Raw genomic sequence first — 22,854 nt, 5'->3', positions numbered from 1 at the left:
GAAATCTGCTCTGATGGCCAAACATGGAACTTTTTCAATTACCATGTAACTGGCATTTAATTTTAAATTTATTTAAAATATACTTATAAATTCCATACCAATTGTATGGAATTAACCTTCTGCAGACATCTGATATAACATTTCAATTTTTTTTCACTAAGTAATACATTCGGTAGCAATGTATATACATCATCACTAAATATTGATAATGAATATTGATCACTAATAAACAACTGCATATAACTGTCATTAACTGATTTCCTTTTAATTTCACGTATTTATTTTAATAGCTTCAGTACTGGTATAATGCTGAAATCGTATATCAATCTCCATGGAGTCAGGAGGATCATCATGGAGTACACATTTATCATATTGAACAATAAACTCCTTAACTCCCTTAGCATTCATACACTTTGAGGCATTACACTTACCCAAAGCTATCCATGTAAAAAAATCTACTACTTGTTATACTTTACACAATTTCCAGGGATAGCATCGAGTCCTTCCCTGCATTAGCTTGCATCTCTACCATATCACCTGTCTTTTCACCTGTCTGCCAAACTGCAATTTACATTACCTCAACCTCTCTCCATAACCAGCATTTTCAAATACTAAAGAATATTGGTCACTCATCTCTGGACCTTTTCCATTGTTTCTGCATCACAATGAAAACTAGATGATTGAATCTGAGCACATGTATGAAAATAGCAATGCAGAACTAGAGACACAATGTGTCGCTAGTTCAACTGTTCCTGCAAGGTGTTCAACTGGGTCACACAGACTGCCAAAGTGAGTATACAAAAAAGCATTCAGGCAACTTATGTCTGTGTACAATTGCTGGAAGTTTTAGAAACAAAGTGATAGTTTGTTGCCTTGGTAAATATTTCTGAGCCTTAGATTGTAGGCATTAGTGAGACCTGGCTATCAGAGACACTAAATTGTATTGAGTGTAAAAAGTACAGTATTTTTAGGAATACTGTATAGTATTTAGACAAGATAGGAGAGAATGGGTTGTGTGCTGCTAATAATACTGGATGATTTGAGTCTGGTGAGGGTAGAAAGCTTTGACTGAAATACCAGTAACAATTTTCCACTTGGCAGTGAGTTAAGCCATCTGGTGTGAGGTGGTCTAACAAGATCAAATTCATAGTGGACTAGTTGCTAGTGATGCCAAAATGCATTACCGAATAAACATGATTGGTGTGCAATGAGTAATTTATCATCATGGTTGACTTAAATTACCCAAATATTGATTGGATAGTGGTGAAATCTCATTAGAAAAACGAGACCAAATTTCTTGACCTGTTGTGAGACAACTTCAAGCTGCATGTGACAGAATTCTAGGTCAAATCTGATTATAGTCGGAGGGGGTTTTAACGACGTAACTGTTCTGCCTCTGGTTGGTGATAGTGACCAGGCTATACTGATTTGAAGTGGCCAAGTTTATCGATGTCCCACTCAGAAATGATTGCATGCTAAACTATGAAGTAGGAAATTACAACCAGCAGAGAAAAAAAGTATACTCTGTTCTACTCCATGGTATCATTTGTCAGATGGGAATGATGTTGGCAGTGCAATGTGTAATCTTACAGAGATTGATAAGAAAAAGATTATACAAAAGGAATACTTTTGTATAAGAAATGGGCTATGCAAGCTAACGAAAACCCCAAAGAATTCTATCCTGCAAGTAAAAGAATGAATGAGTTGAAAGAATAATTCTGCTGAATGTAGATGGTATATGTTTGACAGATGAAGAAGAGACAGTTTAGCTAATGAATGCCTGTTTTGCTAAAGACTACTAACCTAGTGTATACGTTGAGCTCACTGCTGACTTCTTCAATGAATGAAGAAACTTGGATTCAAGGGGGAGGTACTACAGCTGTTACATAAACTGAATAAGAATCTGGCGATAGTGGCTAATGGTATATCAACACAGATGCTAAAACAGTGTTCAACTGAATTGGCTGTTCTTTTGATATAATTTTAGCCCCAGAACAGTTATGATTCCACAGGAATGGAAAGAATAAAAAATAATCAACCCATTGTGTAATGGTGATGCAAAGACAAGACTACTGTATCCAACTATTGACCTATCAATATTTCTAGAGTGGTGGGTGAAAGTTTTCGAAAAGTTATATAGAAATAATATGTAGAATTGCATTGACAGAGAATCTATACTTTGCAACGAACAGCATGGATTTATTAATTGCAGATCATGTTTCAGTAGCTTGCTCTTGAATTAGACAAGAGGGTACAACACGATACTTTAAGAGGCTTCTGATAGAATTCAGCACGGAAAGCTGTTGCATAAGTTGAAGGTTAGGAGACTGAATTATAAATAACTAGTTTGGATAAGAAGATGGCTGCGTGATAGTATCTGAAAGTGGTGTATGATGTGTCTATAAGATTTAAAGTGACCAGTGGGATCAGTCCTTGATCTATTATTATTCAATCTTTACATTAATGACCATGGAAAGGATGTGATAGGTGACGTACATGCGAGGGTGGTCTAAAAAGTTCTCGACCATAGATGGCAACACTATCTCAACAATTTTTTTTTCTAAGTTAGTACATCTGTCGTAAGCATCCATATGAAATTGCAAGTCATTCTATCAAGTAGTTTGTTTTATACAGCTGTCTGAAGCAAAAGTATTGTCTGTATTCTTGAAATGGATAAAATTGAATAGTATTCAGTTATAAAATTCTTTGTAAAAGGTTTAATGCCAAAAGAAATTCATTCGAGTTCATAAAAGTTTATGGGTATTCTTCTCCTTCGTTTTCAACAAATAAGAAATGGGCTGAGTTTAAACGTAGCCATACCAGCCTTGAAGATGATCCACGTGAAGGACGTCTAAAAAGTGTAATAATACCCAAAATCATTGATCAAGTGTACAATATGGTATTGGATGACCGGCAAGTCAAAGTGTGTGAAATTGCTGAGACTAGAGGCATTTCAAAAGAACATGTAGGATATATTTTGCATGAAGAATTGCAAATGAAAAAGCTTTGTGCAAGATGGGTGCCGTGCAGATCAAAAACACACTCGCACGAAAATCTCTGAACAGTGCTTGGAGCATTTTAAAGAATAAATCTGATTTTGTGCATTGATTTTTTTTTTTTTTTTTTTTTTTTAACTATGGATGACTCTTGGATTCACCATTACATGCCAGAATCCAACAGCAATCAAAACAATGGACAGCAGCTGGTTGTTCAGCAGCAAAGAAGACAAAGTCTGTTCCATCAGCAGGAAAGGTCACGGCATCAGTGTTTTCGGATGCTAAAGGCATTTTGTTTATTATCTTGAAAAGGGTAAACAGTAACTGGGGAATATCATTCCGATCTTTTACCAGACTAGACGAAAAAATTTGCGAGAAATGATCCCATTTGCAGATGAAAAAAAATCATCTTTCATCAGGACAGTGCACCTGCCCACAAGGTGTTTTTTGGCAGTGGGAAAATTACGGGATCTGCACTATGAATTATTGGAACATTCATCCTATTCCCCAGATTTGGCTCACTCTGACTTCTATCTCTTCCCAAAACTAGAACTCTTTCTCACTGGTAAGTGTTTTTCTTCGAATCAAGAGGTAGTTGCAGCTGTAGAGTGGTATTTTGCAGAGCTTACTGAGAACCATTACAGGGACAGGGTAATGGCACTAAAGCAGTGGTTCTCAAACTTCAGATATCTGCATACCCCTTCTTAAATTTTCATTATTACCAAGTACCTCCTAATTAAAAAAATAAATTACTTAACAAATTAATTAATTAAAATTAATAATTTAATTTAAAATGTTAATTAAAATTAAATATCTATTTTATTTCAATTTATATGTTCATGTAAACAAAAAAATGATTTATTTTTAAATTTTGGTTCTCTAGAGATGTCAGACGACACACTCATCAATTTCATTTAATCCAGATGTAATATCGACATTTTTTTTGCTTACAGGGACGGGGGTAGCAAATACAAGTAGCTTACAGCTACTTGTATTTCCTATATTGCTCTCTTTTGGGGTTTTATAAATCCAATCTTTAACCAATGATCCATTCGTAAGAATTTGAAAGCTAAAAACAAATGCTGCATTTACTCGAATATAACTAACTTTTTTCCCAAAATGAAAGCTAAAAAATTGTGTTGCGAGATATGTGCCGGAATTTTTGGAAACTAAAGTTTTAAGAAAAAAAAAACGAAAATCGTGCGACTTACTAAGAAGCTCCTACTCGCTATCACTACTTTTGGCATCGAGAACAGTTTCTTTGTGTGCAACGTCAGTCATCTACCCAAATAGCGTCATCTTCTTTCCCATTATTTCAAGCAAAAATTAATTTACAAGACTTGAGATATGTAGAGCAGCGAAGAACTGCATATGTTTGGTGCGGTATTAACAAAAGAGTGCGCAAACCAAAGACAAATTAGCATTTCAACAGTTGAGTTGAAATGCTAATTCTCTTCAACCGAATTCCATAATATCTGAAACACATTCACTATATATTTCTTAATTTTAACACGTTAACAACCGGGGTGGTGTCAAGCAAAACCATATGTTCCACCGGCAACATATGGTTTTGCTTGATCTATAATTCTGTTCGAGAGGGGATGTGATTCGTTAGTTACTGCTGTTTTATCCCGGTTGTCTCTAATTGCACTGTTTGTTAAAAAATGACTCCTTTAATTATGCATAGCCGAAAATTGCCACATGCCCCCTAACGACCTTTCACGTATCCCCTGCGGGTACGCATACCACACTTTGAGAAACACTGCACTAGAGCATCGCTGGAATAAATGTATTAATCTTAAAGGAGATTATGTTGAAAGAAAATAATTTTGAAATTATAATTCGTTTTTTCATTATTAGGCCGAGAAGTTTTCAGACCACCCTCGTATGCTGTTTGATGATGCAAAGATATGCAGGATAATCAGAAATGTGACTGATTTCTACTACTTGCAGAATGATTTTAGGCTGGAAAATGGAATGGAAGTTATGCAAATTTGTGTAATGAGATATCCAATGGCAAGATATATTAGTGGGATTATGCTAGAAGAAACTGATCAGGCTAGGGATCTTGGAGTTTTAGTAGATGAGAAGTTGAAGTTCAAGAGCTATATAGCAAATACTGCAGTGTTGGATAAACCTTTAACATGTGAGGATATGGAAGTCATTTTGCTTCTTTACAAGGCCTTGATACCTCACTTGGACTGTTGTGCATAGGTCTAGTCTCCTGGTTTGTGTGGTGATGCTAATATAGTGAAAATAAATGCAGAGAATTTGTGGGCTGCAGACACTAGTCAACAGAAGAAAGTAGAAGTGACTTCTGAAAGGCTAAAAGTTCCTTTTATTCTGGACTTGATTGAATCCAGAGAAACATTCATACTTGACAAATCTTTGTTGTATTATTGGAAATCCCACCCATGCAATGTGTAGTCTTCTTCAACCTTTTGGTTCTGTCCACTGCTGAACGAAGGTCTCCCCCATGATTTTTCAGACCACTCAGTTTTCTGCCTCTCCCATCCATCTCACTCCTGCAATTTGTTCCAGTTCATCCCTCCACCTTCTTCGTCTTCCTCCGTCCATTGGTCTCCACTCTGTTGTTTTTCTAGTCCATCTCCCGTCACTGCATCTGGCAATATGGCCAGCCCATCTCCCACTTAGCCTGTTTAATGTATTTTACAATATCCATGACACCTGTTTGAGATCTTATCCAGGTATTTGTCTTCCTATCTCTTAATGTTATTATTAGCATACTTCTCTCTATGCGATGTTGTGTTGTTCTCAGCTTTTTGTTTAGGGCTTTTGTTAAAGTCCATGTTTCTCCTCCATATGTTAGGACAGGAAGTATGCACTGGTCTAATGCTTTCCTTTTTAGACTCATAGGGATGTCACTTCTGAATATGTCTCTCATTTTCCCATAAGCCATCCATCCGAGGTGAATCCTTCATTCAATCTCTTTTCTTTGGCAATCCTCAACGGATAACAGTTGGCCCAAATATACATATGAAGTAACTTGTTCTATTTCATGGTTTCAACTTTGACAGTTCTATAATTTATGTATTTATTCATCATTATATTTGTTTTTTTGTATTTAGTTTTAATCCAATTACTTTGGAGGCTTCATTTAGATGATTTAGACTTTCTTCCAGATCTTCAAGATTATCTGCTATTAGGACAATATTGTCTGCAAATTTCAGATGATGCAGCCTTTCTCCATTTATGTTTATTCCTTTTGTTTCCCAATCAAGGCTTCTAAAGACTTCCTCTAGTGCAGCTGTAAATAATTTGGGAGTTATGGTGTCACCATGCCAGATGCCTTTTTTTATTGGGAACTTTTCACTGTTTTTATATAATTTAATTACAGAAGTTGCATTATTGTAAATATGTTTTAGTGTTTCAATATATGGTTTCTCAGTTCCCTGGGTTTCAAGTGCTTTTAGTGTTGCAAATGTTTTAACTGAATCAAATGCTTTTTCATAGTCTATATAGGCCAGACATAAGGATTTATTGTATTCAATTGATTTTTCAATGAGCTGTCTTAATGTGTGAATATGATCCAAAGTATTGTAATTCTTTCTAAATCCAGTTGTTCACAGGATTGCATTCTCTCTAGTTTAGATTTTATTCTATTACTTATTTTTGTGAAGACTATATATATGGTGGGGAGTAGGCTATAGGTCTGTAGTTTTTAATTTCTTCCTTATTGCCCTTTTTAAAAATTAATATTAGAAGTGAATTGTTCCAATTTTTCTCTGTTTTAGGCATTTATTAAAGAGTTTAGTTAGCTGTTTGATGACATGTCTTCTTCCCAGCTTTAAGAATTCCATCTTCTCCTGGGGCCATTCCATTCTTCATTTCCCACAGTGCCATTTCTACTTTACCTTGTAAGATCTCAGGGGCATCGTGTACTTCCTCACTCGAGTTATCCATAGATGATTCTTGGATGTCTCGGTCTTTGTCTTCATAGACTTCAGTGTAAAATTCCTGAATTCTTTTGATTATTGCATCTCTATTTTTTATAAGTTCGCCATTTTTTCCTCTTACAGTGGCTATTTCCTTTGTTCCAACTGATAATGTTTGTCTTAGAACCTTCATATTACTATTGTTTTCTATTGTTTCTTTAATTTTCCTGGTATTATATGATCTAATTTCATGTTTCGTCCTTTTACGTATGGTTTTACAAATTTCCACATATTCTATTTTATTGGTGTCATTCAAATCACTTTTCATATCTCTTCTTTTCTTCATCAGATCTAAGGTTTCCTGTCTTAGTTTTTCCTATCTTTGGTGCCTTTTTACACCTCCTATTTCTAGTGCACAATTCAAGATAGATTTTGTTAACATTTCATTAGCACCATCGATGGTAGTAGCTGTGTTTAACTTTTTTTAGTTCATTTTTGAGTGATTCTCTATAACATTCTGTAATGTGTAGTATAATGTTAAGTAGGCTAATGGTTATGTAGTCTGAAAAGTTTGCTCTTCAGATTAGATATGGCACTCTTTCAATCAATTTCTTGTTCCAATAAGCAGAATGTTAGTGGTCTTATACCATGCTATGAAATTACCTAAAGATATTCAAAAGTAGCTATGCCATGTTGGAATCCAAATTCATGGCTAGTACAACGACCTCACCATACCAGCCTTTCCACATTTCTGATTTTCGATAGCTTTTTTGATTTGAAGTATTGAAGTACTGGCACTTATTTCTTTTAGCAGTCTTTCAAATTAATTACTCGAGATTATTATTTCCCATGACCTCATGGAGTCAAAGCCTCATCTGGGAGGTCCTTTTATCACACACACACAGCTCATCATACCGTGCTTTGAACACATTCAGATTCCCTACAGACACCACACTCAAAACATTTATATTCCTCTTGAAAGATGATAATAATGATTTCTTTTCACTGTTTAACTGGAAGGTGGAAAAGCTTTTTTTTTTTTTTTTTCATTTATGGTTAAGAAGAGAACTGTGATCTTTCTTTAGTGGATGTTTTGCAAAGCATTCCAATCATTTACAACTCTGCACGAAAAAAAACCTGCCTCTCACTCCCCTACTCACACCTTCTTTATACAGTTTCCAGGGATGACCTCTGGTTCTCCCCCGATCTCCCACTGTTTTCTGTAGAACTTCTCCAGCATTGATCCTATAACAACCCCTTACCAACTTGTAGGTCTCTATCATATCTCCCTTCTTCCTCCTATCCACCAGACTCTGCAAATTGCATCTCCTCAATCTTTCCTCATACTCGACATTCCAGAGGTCAGAAACTACCTTAGTCAGTCGCCTTTGGACCTTTTCCAACATCCCTTCATCCTTCTGAAAACCAGGTGACCAAATCTGGGCGCAATAGGCCATGTGTGGCCTAATCAAAGCCTTATACAACAGAACAAGAATCTCCCTACTTCTACACGTCAGTGTCCTCCACATCATTCCAAGAAGCCTTTGTGTTGTCTTCACAATTTTGGCTGTGTCCCCTAAATTTCAGATCCTTATTCACTATCCCCCCCCGATCTCTTATTTCTTCCACCTCCAACAATGTATCTTCACCAAACATAAATTCTGCATCCCATCTTTGTTTTCCAAATTTTAAAACCTTACATTTTGCAACATTGAACTCGCATCCCCATTTCTGTGCCCAATCACTCAATTTATTCAAATCTTCCTGCAAGGTCACAACATCCTCACTACTCTTCATGGTTCATCCCAACTTTGCATCATCTGCAAACAACTGAATATCTCCATCCAAATCTTCACCTATATCATTAACATACAAGTTAAACAGTAATGACCCTAAAACAGATCCCTGAGGCACTCCATTAGTGACTTTCCTTGACATCGCTACCCCATACACAATTTGTTGATACCTATCAGACAGCCAATCTCCAATCCAATGCACCAATCTAATATCCAACCCCATCTGCTCCAGTTTGACTATCAATTTATCATGAGGTACTTTATCAGAAGCCTTTGTGAAATCCAAGTATATCACTGTATCCTTCTCCTCTGTCCAAAGAAGCAGTCACTTGATTGTAATAAGTAAAGATATCCAGAATATCCTTATTTTCAGTTTTTGTGTCACCTTTCTTCTTATCTAAGCATTTTCAATAGCCAGAACATTTTGCTGCCTTATTGATATTTATGTTCTATATTCTTAAGTCTTTCAATGATTTCTGTTTAGCTACATTTATACATTGCTTGTCCTCTTGCATTTTCTTGGTATTCTGTCAGAGTACATGATTACTTACTAGGAAATATTAATGCACGTTCTTCTCTGACTGAATTCATGAATGTTCTCAAGGTCTGCCACTGTCTCCGAGGTTTGTTTTCTCTTTTTTCCAATAACATTTACATAGTTGGGTCTACAGTCCACCTCTGAAAGCTTTTGTGGATATTTTTCTTTTCTATATGAGATTCATTTATAGCCTGCTTAAAATAAAATTATCATTTCCTATTCAAATCCCCTTTGCACTCGTTGATCCTGAATGAGTGTGAAGATATTGCTATCAACAATGATACTTTATTTCTTGTCTTCTCTCAGTGTGTAAATTTTTTCATATCATGGTAAAACATGGGCTAATAATCACTAGTCCATGTGCTGAACAGAAATCCAGCAGATACTTACATTATTATTAGCTTTGCTCTTTACTCTAAATTTTCCCAAAACATTTATATTCCTTTTGAAAGATGATAGTAATATGATTTCTTTTCACTGTTTAACTGAAAGGTGGAAAAGCTTTTTTTTTTTTTTTCATTTATGGTTAAGAAGAGAACTGTGATCTTTCTTTAGTGGATGTTTTGGGCTCTAATAATTGTGATGATAAAAAAAAAAATTTTTTTTTAAATTAATTTTTGATTGTTATGACTTGAACATATTTCAAGATCTACAAAGCCATGAAAATAAACATTGGATAGTCCAGATTACATACAATGACCATGTCTCCACGTTCTTCAATTCTTTTGCTCACATGTGAATAATTTCTTGGTTGTAATATCATTTGTGTGGGCGCACGCGCATTACTTCTGGTAACTGCTTTTCATCATGTTCGTAGTTTTTGGTGCAATGATAAACTTAAAATGCATCTTCCGTGTTTCTAAAAGACAGGAATTAATCAGCTTAGCATATTAGTTTAAAATTCACAGATATTAAAATCACATATGAAATTAATTTGACTTACATGCATAATTAGTTGAGCTATTCTAATCTTTCTAATTGGAATAACTTAAGGGAACCTGTCAGGTCATCCCCATGAGTTAATAATGTTGATGCTTCTTAGGCTCAAAAGACAAAAAAAAATAGTAGATACTTTCATGAAAGTGAATTCGACTTGCTGTCTCAAAAATACTCTTACACTGGATATGAACTTATAAACTACCTTCGACAGAAGAAATTCCAAAGGTGGTTTAATAAGTTCACATCCAGTAACCAAAGCTTATCTAGTCAGTTCATCCTCATTAACCTCCTATTACTAACATCTTGAAAAACTAAGCTGTTCAAGAAGTTATTCAGAAATCTAACTCATTCTGCGACATTGCGACTTGCCATAACTGGGTGAACTTAACTAGGAAAATGAATGCATACTGTCATCAGGTAATCTTAAATGTTAGATATGCAATTGTGCTTCACTACATTTGCACAAACTGTCAGTTTTGAATCAAGCCATTATTTTATATACTTATCAATAATATATGTGCCATTAACAAAATTTAGTGGCCGAAAATCTGCCATATAACAAAAAGAACCATTCTCCATTCTGGTTTGGTTTGCTGTGTGAATATTCAGGGTGTCTTACTTTTGAATTTTGGCTTTTTTTAATAATTTTTTAATTTTTAAATTTTTAATTTTTTTTAGTCCTAATGAAACAGTTTCAATTCCAAAAGAGAGAGAGAGAGGGGGGGGGGGGTTAAAAATATGTATTTGTCCAAATAAGGAATATTGTGTATCACCAAAGCAGCACACATTCTCAACATAGAGCAAATTTTTCAAAATATATTTGTCTGTGGAAAAAAATTCCACCAAAATTATCTTGCACTATCAGATAACAATCTGCCTTTTCTGAAGTCCATGATATTTCTGTGGAAAAGAATTTCAAGGCAATCAAAAGTGTGTCTGTGTTCATTTTTTTTTTTACTGCAAAGTTAAAGCAACTTACTTTTAAAAATAAGAAGGAAAACATTTCTGTGGGTGACCTGACATTTCTCTTTTAAATGTAACAGAATTGTAATTTAAAAATTTATCTAAGCAAAGAGATAACAAATTGCACTTTTTTCACTATCGCTTTCTCTCCAACAGGTGGAGTAACTGGAGCATCCAGAGGACAGCCTCATGTTTATACAGCTGAAACGCTAGCTATTGCTGTTACTACCAGTATTGTGTCATCATTAGTGGTTGGCTTCATAAGTGGATATATCTTTAGTAGACGTTGTCGTAATGAGGAGGTAGATTCTCCTTATGATGATGCTCACTATCTAGAACAGCGGCATGCCACTGGAAGACTAAGTTGTGACACACCTCCCCATATGAATCACAGTGAGAGATTTCTTTCCCCTACAAGCAACAAACCCATCAACCTCGTCCTGAATGTGCCACCAAAAAATGGAAATGGAAAAAATGCCAACAGTTCTGCTGACAATAAACCTATTCAAAAGACAAAAAAGATTTATTTATAGTCTGCCAGGAATAAGTGTCAATCGTCCAACATTCCACTTTGTAAGTAGAAGGAATCGGCAAGAAATTCAAGGTGTTAAACCTGTCTGGCCCAGTTTAAAGCCTTTGTACTGTCTATGCAGAGAGAGATTTCCCTGATATGCAAGGATAACTTTTAGTATGTGGCATGAAATTTTTAGCCTCTACTTGCGCTTCCATTCACATAGCTCTATTGAGCTCCAAACAGTGAATATGTGTTCAACAAACTGCAGGAATGTTTGTGAAAGTTTTAAAATATTACTAAGCTATATCTGATGGTTTAGCAAAGATGCCAAAACTGTACCCAGCCAAATAACTGAGTTTGGTTTAAGCAATTCCTGCAGGTATTTGTTCGGCTGTGGTTTAGAAGATAGTCCAAATATACTTCAGAATTGAATTGTGAAAGCAACTGTGAAAAACATAGATTGAGTATGTAGTTCAGACAAGTTGGGTCTTTTTGATAGCTTGTACTGTCTTTGGAGAGTTACAATCAAGGTACTTTCCTTCAGCTGTTGATTTATTGAATGAAATTTAAGTGAGACTTTATTGTGTTCAACATTTAACGCTACATGCATGTTTCCCCCCCCCCTCAAGTCATTTTTTCTCTAAACAAAACCAAGTGGCATAGATCAGTAAAAACAAGTAGGCAACATTAATGACTTTTGCAAAAGACTAGTAATGCAGATAAAGTTTGCACTGTGTACATTTTCTTTTATGTAAAGAATTCCTTGGAATATCAGTAATCATCAACATCTTCCATTTCTTAAATACTGTACCTTCATGTATACCAACAATTTTTTAACTTAATCATACTCTAATCTCATTACCAGGAGCTTTAAATCGTTGGATTGCATAGATTGTCTACTGCCATACCAGACCTGCATATTTTCTCCCAGAATTCTCCAGGTTATTAGCAGTTTCTTCAGTGTTTTGCAAATGGGGGGAAGGGGGAAAATTGAATGACTTGTGCATACTGTATTTAATGTTGTGTATTTAGCCATTCTTATTTTCTTTCACTACCTTTTACTTTTATTTATAGCAATTTTAAAATGGAAAATTCAGAACAACACATGCAGTGCTAGATAATGAGGGAATAAAGAACAAATACAGCAGTTTTATAGCTGCAAAACAAAAAAAAAATAAATAAATACAATCTTTTAGTTAAACAGGATTGGGAGGGAAAGAGCTAACTAATTTGAATCATTTTTTTTAAACACATCTGTTCATCTGTCCTCATAGATTTGAACAATAACAGTAAACATTGTGGTTGCCATGTGAGAACAGCAAAAGTTTTATTTCTTCTGCAATGTAACTTAAATGATGAATTTCACATTTTCATATGTAAAATATTTAGAAAGATTTAAATGTAACATTTAAATTATTGCTATTGCAAATAATTTCCATATTTTAGATTGTGTATTATTAGCCAATTATGATTTTACACCATAGTCATATATACATGCACATAAATTGCTCAATTATCCAACCTTTAATTAATCCTGAATGAATGAACTCTAGTACAATACAGTGTATTACTTTCAGTTTTTAATTTCAAGTATCTGACTATCAAAGTGCTTTGCCACTGTGGCAGGAAAATTGAGGGGATTACTGTGTGTGATATGTGATTTCACTACATCATTCTTTTAGATAACTACTTATATTTAATTAGAGATACTGATTTACCTAGCTCATTTTATGCAAATATTCTCAAAAGAACATTCTGAATTTCTGAGGAATCTATCTTTTTTTCTTTAATCCATAAGATTTTTTTCCCCTCACATCAACATTAATTCCAGCAAAAAAGAATTCCCTATATTAAAAAAAACAAAAGCTTATTCTAGATGCAGTTTGTTTACTAAAGAGAAAATAAGATCTTTGGAACTATGCTTGCCCTTTTATAATGTGAAGAAAGTATATACTTGATTTATAAGTTTGCTGTTATGATAATGATATACATGTATGTTTGCAACTGTAATTTTCATGTGATAATAGTTCAGCATGCATTATATTATCAAATTAGTGTTATCAAGTATTGTAGAGAGATGACTGATTATTTATTATACAAATCAAGGCCAAGATTCAGTCAGCTTTAACTCCATTCTCAGATATATAATATTACTGATTTGCCATTTTCATTTGACAGTGGCATTCAACAATGGGACATTTGATAAAATGAAGTACCAAATCCAGTTACTGAAATAACACTTGTAAATAGCAAAAAAAGGTAAAGGAAAATGTTCTTATAATACTCCTGCTTCATGAGCACTTATTAGCCTGCTTACTAACCAATTTTGACTTGCTTATGAATTTTATGTTGGAGGTTTAATGGATTTTTTACAACACTCAAAAAGAATTAAAATAGAATTTAATACTTCCTATATTTCGTCCTAGTCACTAGGACATCTACGGGGATTACAAAAACAATTAATGTAACATGCACACAAAAACTTACAATACTAAGCCCAACCACGTGGGTGACACTAAAGTCCTATCTAGGTGGAATGCCCTCTAAGGGCAGTAGTAGGTGGCCTGGAATGTAAAAAGCATTGAGAGAGGGAAGGGACTGCATGAAATATTTAATTTGAATCAAATGTTCTTAATAATATTACTCCTGAAGTTTTAACATTACATAAGTCGAAATTGTTGAAACTAGAAAGTTACTTAGTGGGAGTAGACAGAGCTCTTCCCCCCCCCAGCATGTAGAGAATTTCCAAGGTGGAAACTCTTATTTCTGTGTGCCATAGATTAAATTTCATGACTGAAAAGGAAAGCATACAACAACAAAAAAAAATATAAAGTAAATAGAAAAATAAAATAAATATGTAAAAAAAAGTAACTGGAATAGAGTTCTAGCAGCCTGCTTTTGTTGGTATAGCATGTTGTTTTCAGAAATGCTACCACTAGGCTACATACACACTTCATTTGACTTGTCGTTTTAGCATTAAAAAAAGCATAATACTGAAATGAGCTTTTTATTTAATAGAAATCCCACACCCACAAATCAATAGATCTAGAGTACATGCATAGGTTAAGGGAAAATTAGAAATGCTATTCTACAGAACAAACATTGGAAATTTTTCAAACTAGTCAATCATCCCATAAGCAGGTATAGCAGTCTCCCATTGTGAGTAGCAAAACCAGTGGGAGAGCATTTCAGAGAGAGTACAATCTCAGGTAGCTTTAACTTAGTAGTTTTTAACCTAAAATTTAGTTTCAACCAAAACTATTATAGTTTTAAAAACACACTATGCCTTCTATTTTAAGCCACTGGTAAGCTGTTTTAAATTTTTTTTTTTTTTTTTTGGTTTTCCCTTCATTATCCTTTATTATTATTATTTGACACCTCCAGGGAGTCCATAGACTCATCAAGGGAGGGCACCTGCTTTACAACTGTCTCTACCAACTGACTGCAACTACAGAGACGCCGACTACCACCACCACTGGTATTTCCACAGACATGTTTACTTTATTACTAATCTTCTATCAACAGTTTTCCTCCAAATTAGTCTATTACTTATTCCAATATTTCAGTCTTCTGAGTTACTTCTGACTGAATCAGTCCACCTAGATCTTGTTATTCTTTATCTTGCTATCTTGACATCAAAAACTTGTTTTGCTAATTTTTCACCCTCCTGTTCTGTTTAATTGACCATACCACCTGAGATTAATTCTGTTCACACATTCATGAATGCTAATAATGTAAGTTCCTTCCTAATATCTTCATTTTAAATATGATTCTGCCATTGATGTCCTATGTTCAGGCCTCAATCTTGAACAAAACTCTTATCTGTGTTCTCTAATCTTTGATCAAGTGCTTTATTTCTAATCACATTCTCAGATAGCATAAAATACTGTCTTGTATTTTAATATCTAATAAAGGGCTGATTTCTCTCTTATTCCATATAAATTTATTTAACTGGCATCCCACCATACCAGTTCTGCCTGTTTTGTTTATTTCCATATTTAATTTGGCATCTTCATTAAAAGCTGCCTAAATCTTTTATTTGTTCTATAGGTTCTCCATTGAGGATGCTGCTAAAGTTTTCAATGTTTCTGCCTATCTTAAAATTTTTATCTTTATTGCTGATTTTCCTGCCAAATTTGTTATAGCTGTATAACATCATCTGCATAAAGCAAAGAGCTAAGTTTGATATCTCTAAATTTAATATCAGATTTGCCACTTTCTTTCATAATGCAATCCATATATGTGATGAATAATCGTGGCAATAGTGTGCACCCATGTTTTACACCTGATTTTACATCAAACCATCTTCCTATATTTCCAATTCTAACTTAACGACTTAAACTATGTATTGGTTTGTATGTTTCATTGACTCCTTATAATTCTAGTGTTTTGAAAAGCTTTTCTCTGGACACTTTTTATAACCACCTTCTTATAATCATCTGCTTTTTATAACCACCTTCTTATAAAAGGTTAGAATTGAGTATGCCAGCCACTAATATCTCTTCCAGTAAGTTTGATAAATTTTTATGAATTATAGTGAAATGTAATATATTCCAGGATTTTGTTGCAATTTTAAACCCCCACCTCTTGAAATAAAGATCACTAGAGAGATGAAACAAGCTGCATATTAGTTAAGTATATATACTCACACACACATGCATTGTCCACTATAGTGATTTCAAAGGTGTTTTTTTCATGAAATTTCTACAAGGACTGTTGTAGGGGAGATGTTAACCTCTTCCTTAATATAGCTCCATGGGGAAATATTGCTAGGTCAAATCCAAGAAAGCTAGGTAAATCAGAAGTTATTGTTAGTGGCTTCGTGTTTGCTTTCTGCGAATGCCATGGTTCTGTGCAGGTGATTTCAGCAGTATACACTGCCAGTGTGAAAACTCTTGATAAACAGATAACTTACAGTATCCCCACCCCACCTAATAATTTGTTTCACACTCATCTCTGCGCATTCCAGAGGTATATGAGTTTAAAATTTCTGCCTGATTTTGGGATTCTGGTTTCATAATTAAAGTGGTATTCCTTAAATGATAATCTTGCCATAATATTTATTAATAATATAAGAAACTCGGTGGAATTTATCAATTTATTTGGGAAGTGATCACTTGTTGTATTCACTGACTGAATGTACTAGTGGAGTCCATTTTGATTGCTCTGTTCAGTCAATGTTATTTGGGAATTGACCAGGATGAAGTTTTTAACAGGTCATATACATGAAATAAAAAAACATCGAATGTTTCGATTAACTGAAGTGGAACTAGTCATATAATCAGAGATTGGATAACAGATAATTTTAATTCTGATCATTGCCTCTGATGCTTCAAATGTAAAATTTTTCATAATCACACATGCAGAATAAATGACTGTTCCAAATGAAGTTTCAGTTTATATATATATATCGAGCTTTTTTCTTTCATAACTAATTTTCAAAATGTTAAAATGATGTACCTGTTGTTGAAGCAGCACAGGAAAAATATAATCACTTTTTACTATGAAGCTAAATGTAAAATGTTTTTAAAAAAATTTTTAAAGTAGGTTCATCTTATACTTGGCTTCATTTTAAATTTCTTTGGGAATCTTATGTCATAATTAATTCAGAAATATTAGTTTCAACTCAAAAATTGTCTTCATTTTTTTCGTATGTCTCCATCTTCATTATTGCAATTCAGTTTGTTGGTGGCAGTAAGGTCAGTAAGAAACTGTTCTTGATGCTGTTTAACAATCTTTATTTTACTGATATAATTCACTTCAGTTTTTCACAAACAGCATGTGTTTGAAATTTTTAATTTGTGTATTTTTTATTTAGTTGAAAATTCACTTTGAGAACAGCCACCCTAGTCTGTCATACTAGATCTGCCACTGGTGTCAAAATTGAATAACTTAACTTCTATATTGAGAAGTGGGATATGCTTAAATGCTGAGTTATTCATGAAGTTCAATTATTAAAATTGTTTTTATTAATTATTTTCAATGATATGTGAAACAATTTATGACAGAAGTTCTTAAAAGTAAATCAGATATCCTGTAGTTAAATTCTCATTAAAAACACTTCTTAATGAAAGAGTTATCTGGATTTCTGTAGTAGTTCTATAACATTTAATGTAAGTCATGTCATAATTATTGTACAGAGCTGTACAGTCATGTTATGGAAGAAGATTTAAGTTAATGCCATTGCATGCTTCTTCAAAAATTGGTGTATTTTCTGTGTCACTTAAATAATGGTAAACTGCTAACTTGGCTCCACAATGTTTCATAATATTCTCCCCTTGTTTATCCTTAGCCTTCAATTTACTTGGGGGGGGGTAGTAGGGAAAGTCACTGAATTTAGTTATAATTGCAGAATATTTTTAATGTATAAATATATTTGGCACTTTTCTAATGAGTTTTATACCAGCTGACAATATTTTGACTGTATCATTGCGTCATTTCTACAACATTTGATAATTTTTTGTGATGCCTTTTATAAATAATGAACTTGCATGCAAATTTGCCTGTTATTATTATTATTTTTTTTTTTTTGCTGATATATAATAAAGCCCTTAACAGGGATTTGCCAACTGATGTAGATTGTAGTTCCGACAAAGGCAAATCTTCTGACAATAACTGCATATGTAAGCCTTCTTGTTATTCTTTAGCAATTTAAGCATGTCTGGAGCTTAGTATGTTTGTAACTCACTTCTGTTTGTATCTGAATAGCATCTCTTTACTGCCACTGATGAACTACAGCACAGTGTGATGTGCTGCTTTGTATGTTGTAATGAGTAGGTTTTGATTAGCTACCGTCCGTATTGTTGCCCTCTATCGGCAGGAAGGGAAATTTTGTAGATAATTACATCTCAAAGAAGTTTCTTCTTTATTTAAGGGCCGTGGATGAATTTTTAAAGGGTATTATTACAATCTGTAGCTTTCGTGATAGACTGAGAAGTAGTGCATAAAATTTTTTCTAGTGTACAATGTTACAGTATTTGTGAGGCTTCTGAATGTTCTGACACTGTATATTATACTTCACAAACAACTTACTGCAGACACTTTTGTCGTCTGCATTTTTGTTTATGCAGATAAGTTAAGCCTCTCAGACTATCTCTCTCTTTCTCTTTCACACAGTGTCTGTCAGTACTTGTATTCCTCAAAGAGTGGTACTACAGTTTGTCTCACTTTTTAGCTGTATTAAATGGCTTAAATTTTACATGAGAAATCCCAGAAAAAAAAAAATCGTTTTGTTTTGGTTTCTTTCATCATAATTTCGGCCATCTTGGCTGCCTGTTACTCTTCCACATTCTTTTTCTTTTTATGTATCTTGTCCATTTCAGGACTGGTTAACTTGTTATGTAAACAGTGTTCTGCCAGTCCATTGTACAAAATGTACAGTGTGCATCTATGTAAATCAGCGTTAATGTGTGGGTTCTTGAAATAAAAATTAATGATAAAAATACTGTGTTGTGTTTAATGCTGAACAGTTGTATTCATTTGGTTCTCAGATACAGATACTTTTATTTTTATTTTATTTTATTTTTTTTTTTTATAAAGCTTTATCAAACATCTATATTTAAAGTAATGGTTTTCAAGGGAGGGTAGCAGCAGTGCTTATCATAATAGAGCAATAAATTAAACTGCAGATGTATTCTGTGAATATATGATAGGCTACCCAAAATTGACCGTACCAGTGACAAGGACACATACAGTGTCAGTATTATAATTTAAATACAGTACTCAGTTTGTCTTATGTGGTTTTCATAATAATTAATGCAAAAAAATCAGTTTTATTTTAAACTGTTAAAAACTTCTTCAGAGACTGTTTCAAACTGTTCTAATAGCACTGAAATGAAAAATATATTTCAGAATGGTATTTTAGGTTTAAGTGGACTGATGTCATTGAAGTCAACTATGAAAGTATTATGCTATTATCCACAATGAGACACCGTATCTTTTGTGTAATATCTCTAGTATCTTCAAAGGAAAAACAAAAAAGATAACCTCATTAGTTACTGTCCACAGCTCATTCTTCTTGGTCATATATGTAGCAACATGAGAATGTGTTGTTACTATGACACAATAGATAGCAATATTATTACTATACAGATATTTATGAAATCAGAAAACTCATCATGAAAGAGCTATTATTCACAGTAGTTATGATTCACACAATACCTATCATACCTCTCCTTAAACTGATTTACTAATAAAGCCCTCCACTCTCACCACTAACACCCTCATTAACCACACTCCTACACAATGTTCATGGATGATCCTTTCTTTTCTCTCCCTGCAATATACTGATAAGGATTTATAGAACTAACACTGAAAAGTCTTTAGTATCAATCCTATGAAACCTCTTTACATGTCTCCTCTTTTTTTGCCTATCAGCTAGTTTTTGAAGCCCACAGACAATCTATTTTTAGAGGAAGCATTCCATACACCTGTCAAAATTTGTGTCATTTGCCTCTGGATCCACTTCATTTCAATGGAATCCAGGTGTCTAGATCTGTGTGGTATTAACGTGCCATTTTGACTACCTTTGCAATATGCTCTCTAACCCCCCCCCCAAAAAAAAAAGTCCCTGGCCTCATCAGTTTCCTGCAGTTCAGCCATCAATACAGCTTGTGATCTCTTCTTTCCAAAGTGCATCACCTTTGGAAAGAATGTGGCCAAGATACACTTGGCCACATTAAACTAGCAACCATTTACCTTTGCTCATAGTGCTAGTCTAAGTCATCTTCCAGGATCTTGCCTTCATTTTACCATCACCAAAATTAAAACAACAGAACAAGTACTGAGCCATGTGGTATTCCACTGGTCACCTTCCCTTTCCTTGACTCAACTCCTCCATAAAACATTCTTTGAATCTGCCCATCACCCACCTTTTAATGCAAATTACCACATTCATATTCATCTCCATTTGTTCTAATTTATGCAACAGAGTTTGTGGATTCCTGTCAAATTCCCTTGTAAAGTCTAGCAGTATTGCTGAGTAGCCATTTCCCCTATCCTACACCATTGTCACTGTTATAAAATGTAAGCAAATTACTAAGGCAAGACTTACCCATCATAAAAGCATGATGTTCCTTATAGAGTATCATATTACTATCCACCCAGTTCTGAACTGTCTTTCACCGATTTTTCCAGCACATTAACTACCTCTCCTGAGATGATGATTGGCCTATAATTTTCTACTTCTGTCTTAGAGCCTCCTTTTTGTAGTGGGCCTATTTTCCCCTCTTTCTACTCCATTGGCACCGTCTTTGATACTGAGGCTTAAATTAATAATACATGGCTGATATGCTATCCAATCCCATGGCTGTGTTCAAATTGAGATACTGCAATATTGTAAGCACATCCATTTCTTCAACCTCTATTCTCCCATGAGTGTCACTGGCATTGCAACATTATTATCATAGCCCTGCAAAATACCCATTCAATAATTTGACTATTTGGTGTGCTTCTCTTATCTCACTGCCTTCATCACTTTTTAAAGTCATCCTTCCATAGTCATTCCTTCTTTTACCTGTCACATAGCAAAAGAACTCTAAGATTTCTTCTGATCTCATCAGCTAGCTTTCTCTCATAATTATCTTCGGTCTTCCTTATTGTACAGGGCACTCTTTTGTGTGCCATGTACTGTAAGAGTAGGCATGATGATCACCTTTTTCTTTATACTTACTCCACAACTTTTTCTTTATCTTCAACTCCTGCTTAATGATGCTGTTCATCCCTCTAACTCCTACCTGATTTATTTTTCTGACTCTGGGTATGTAATTTAATTATGCTTTTTTCAAACACCCTTTGACCACAATCCATGCCCCACCAACATCTCTTCCTTCCAAATTCTTATGCCATGGTGGTAGTGATGAAAGCTGAATGCTCAGCTTGTCATAATCACCTGCTCTAAAATTCCACATATATCCTTTCTTAACAGAAAATTTTTCATTCCTGTCTCCTAGGTCAAGGCCACACAAATGGTTTCTCCCAAGAGATGCAGTGTATCTAGACTGGTTACTGTTAAGTTCTCTGGTGCTATGACCTGATCCAACACTCTCAAACCTCCATTACATACTGTTTCAAGTAATTATCTCTTAGCAGCTGTATAAATTCATTTCCTTCTCTCCCTGTGATTATTCCTCTAAGTATGTCTCCACAATTGAAATCCCTCATAATTATTCAACCTTCACTCATCATGCTTATTTGCAAATGCATGCCATCTACATTCTCCCTTATGGTAACAGCCAATTATATATTTTGTTCTGTTGGCCTTTTCTCACACCAGATAGCTTCAAATTAACTGACCTCTGCATCCCTGCTCTTCACTCTCTTTGGCTTCAGTTCTTCTATTATTAGCAAAATCCTTTCCCCTCTGTTCCTTGTATCCTTTCCGAAGATACTATACCCTTTGCATTCTGTTCCAGTAACTTATATCATCGTTGGTCAAGTGAGCCTCGCCAATTCCTATTTGTCCAAGTTGAGTTAACCAATTCCAAAAATTCCTTGCCCTTGTTTTGAATACTTCTAACATTAGTATATATCAACTGCAATATCCTCTTTCTCCCATACACCTTGTGTTGCTTAGCCTGCTCCAGTTAAAATCCTGGAATGCTACATTTAGTATCATCTGATCACTTTCCCACATTAACTTATAGGTTGCTTGGACACATACTCACCTGCAGCCCTACTCTGCACTTCCAAACTCTGACTGAACAACACTTTCTCAAAAATCTTGACCTAAATCCATTCAGATGCGAGCCATCAACCTCATTAATCCTTCCATCCATCAAAATCACTCCATGGTTGTGAATAAATAGGATTTGGAAAAAAATTAGGAAAATCAATATAAAGATATAGGTATAGAGGATGGATTGAATTCAGAAATCTAAAATTGAGATGCATTTTGAATAAAATGTTTTGCTTAAGAAGGAATGAAAATGTTGGTGACTGTGTATTTAAAGCTTAAGTGTTGGTATACACTAATTAAGTTTAATTGAATAAATATAATTAAACTTGTTTAATTATTTTTCTGTACTGTATTCATTCCATTAAACTTAATGAGTGAAAGAAGTTATAATACTTAGGAGTATATAGGTCTACTCAGGTGTGTATTAGATTATGGATGGTATATCTTTTGGTCACATATATTGTTACCATATGCCAAGAGAATTTGATTACTAAATGCATTTCAAGATCATATAAGAACTAAATTTGCTGTAATTTG

The 22,854-nt window shown here is 34.3% G+C and overlaps 1 protein-coding gene across 6 annotated transcripts in view; it reads left to right on the top strand.

Moving 5' to 3' along the window:
- LOC150099827 (semaphorin-1A-like) overlaps positions 1 to 19,086 on the top strand; it is a 405,107-nt gene extending 386,021 nt beyond the window's left edge. For all 6 annotated transcript variants that reach the window (XM_090404329.1, XM_090404333.1, XM_090404331.1 and 3 more), the window contains one exon: positions 11,285 to 19,086. In XM_090404329.1, coding sequence (XP_090260455.1) covers positions 11,285 to 11,661 — 377 coding nt within the window. In that variant the 3' untranslated portion in view covers positions 11,662 to 19,086. The remainder of the gene's footprint in view (positions 1 to 11,284) is intronic.
- Positions 19,087 to 22,854: the final 3,768 nt, after the last annotated feature.

This window comes from Typopeltis vanoorti, chromosome 14, assembly GCF_054136105.1.
Source record: "Typopeltis vanoorti isolate ZY-2024b chromosome 14, IOZ_Tvanoo_1.0, whole genome shotgun sequence".
Classification (NCBI taxonomy): Eukaryota; Metazoa; Arthropoda; class Arachnida; order Uropygi; family Thelyphonidae; genus Typopeltis; species Typopeltis vanoorti.
Note: the sequence above shows the minus strand (reverse complement) of the source record. Positions and strands in the feature narration are given on the sequence as shown.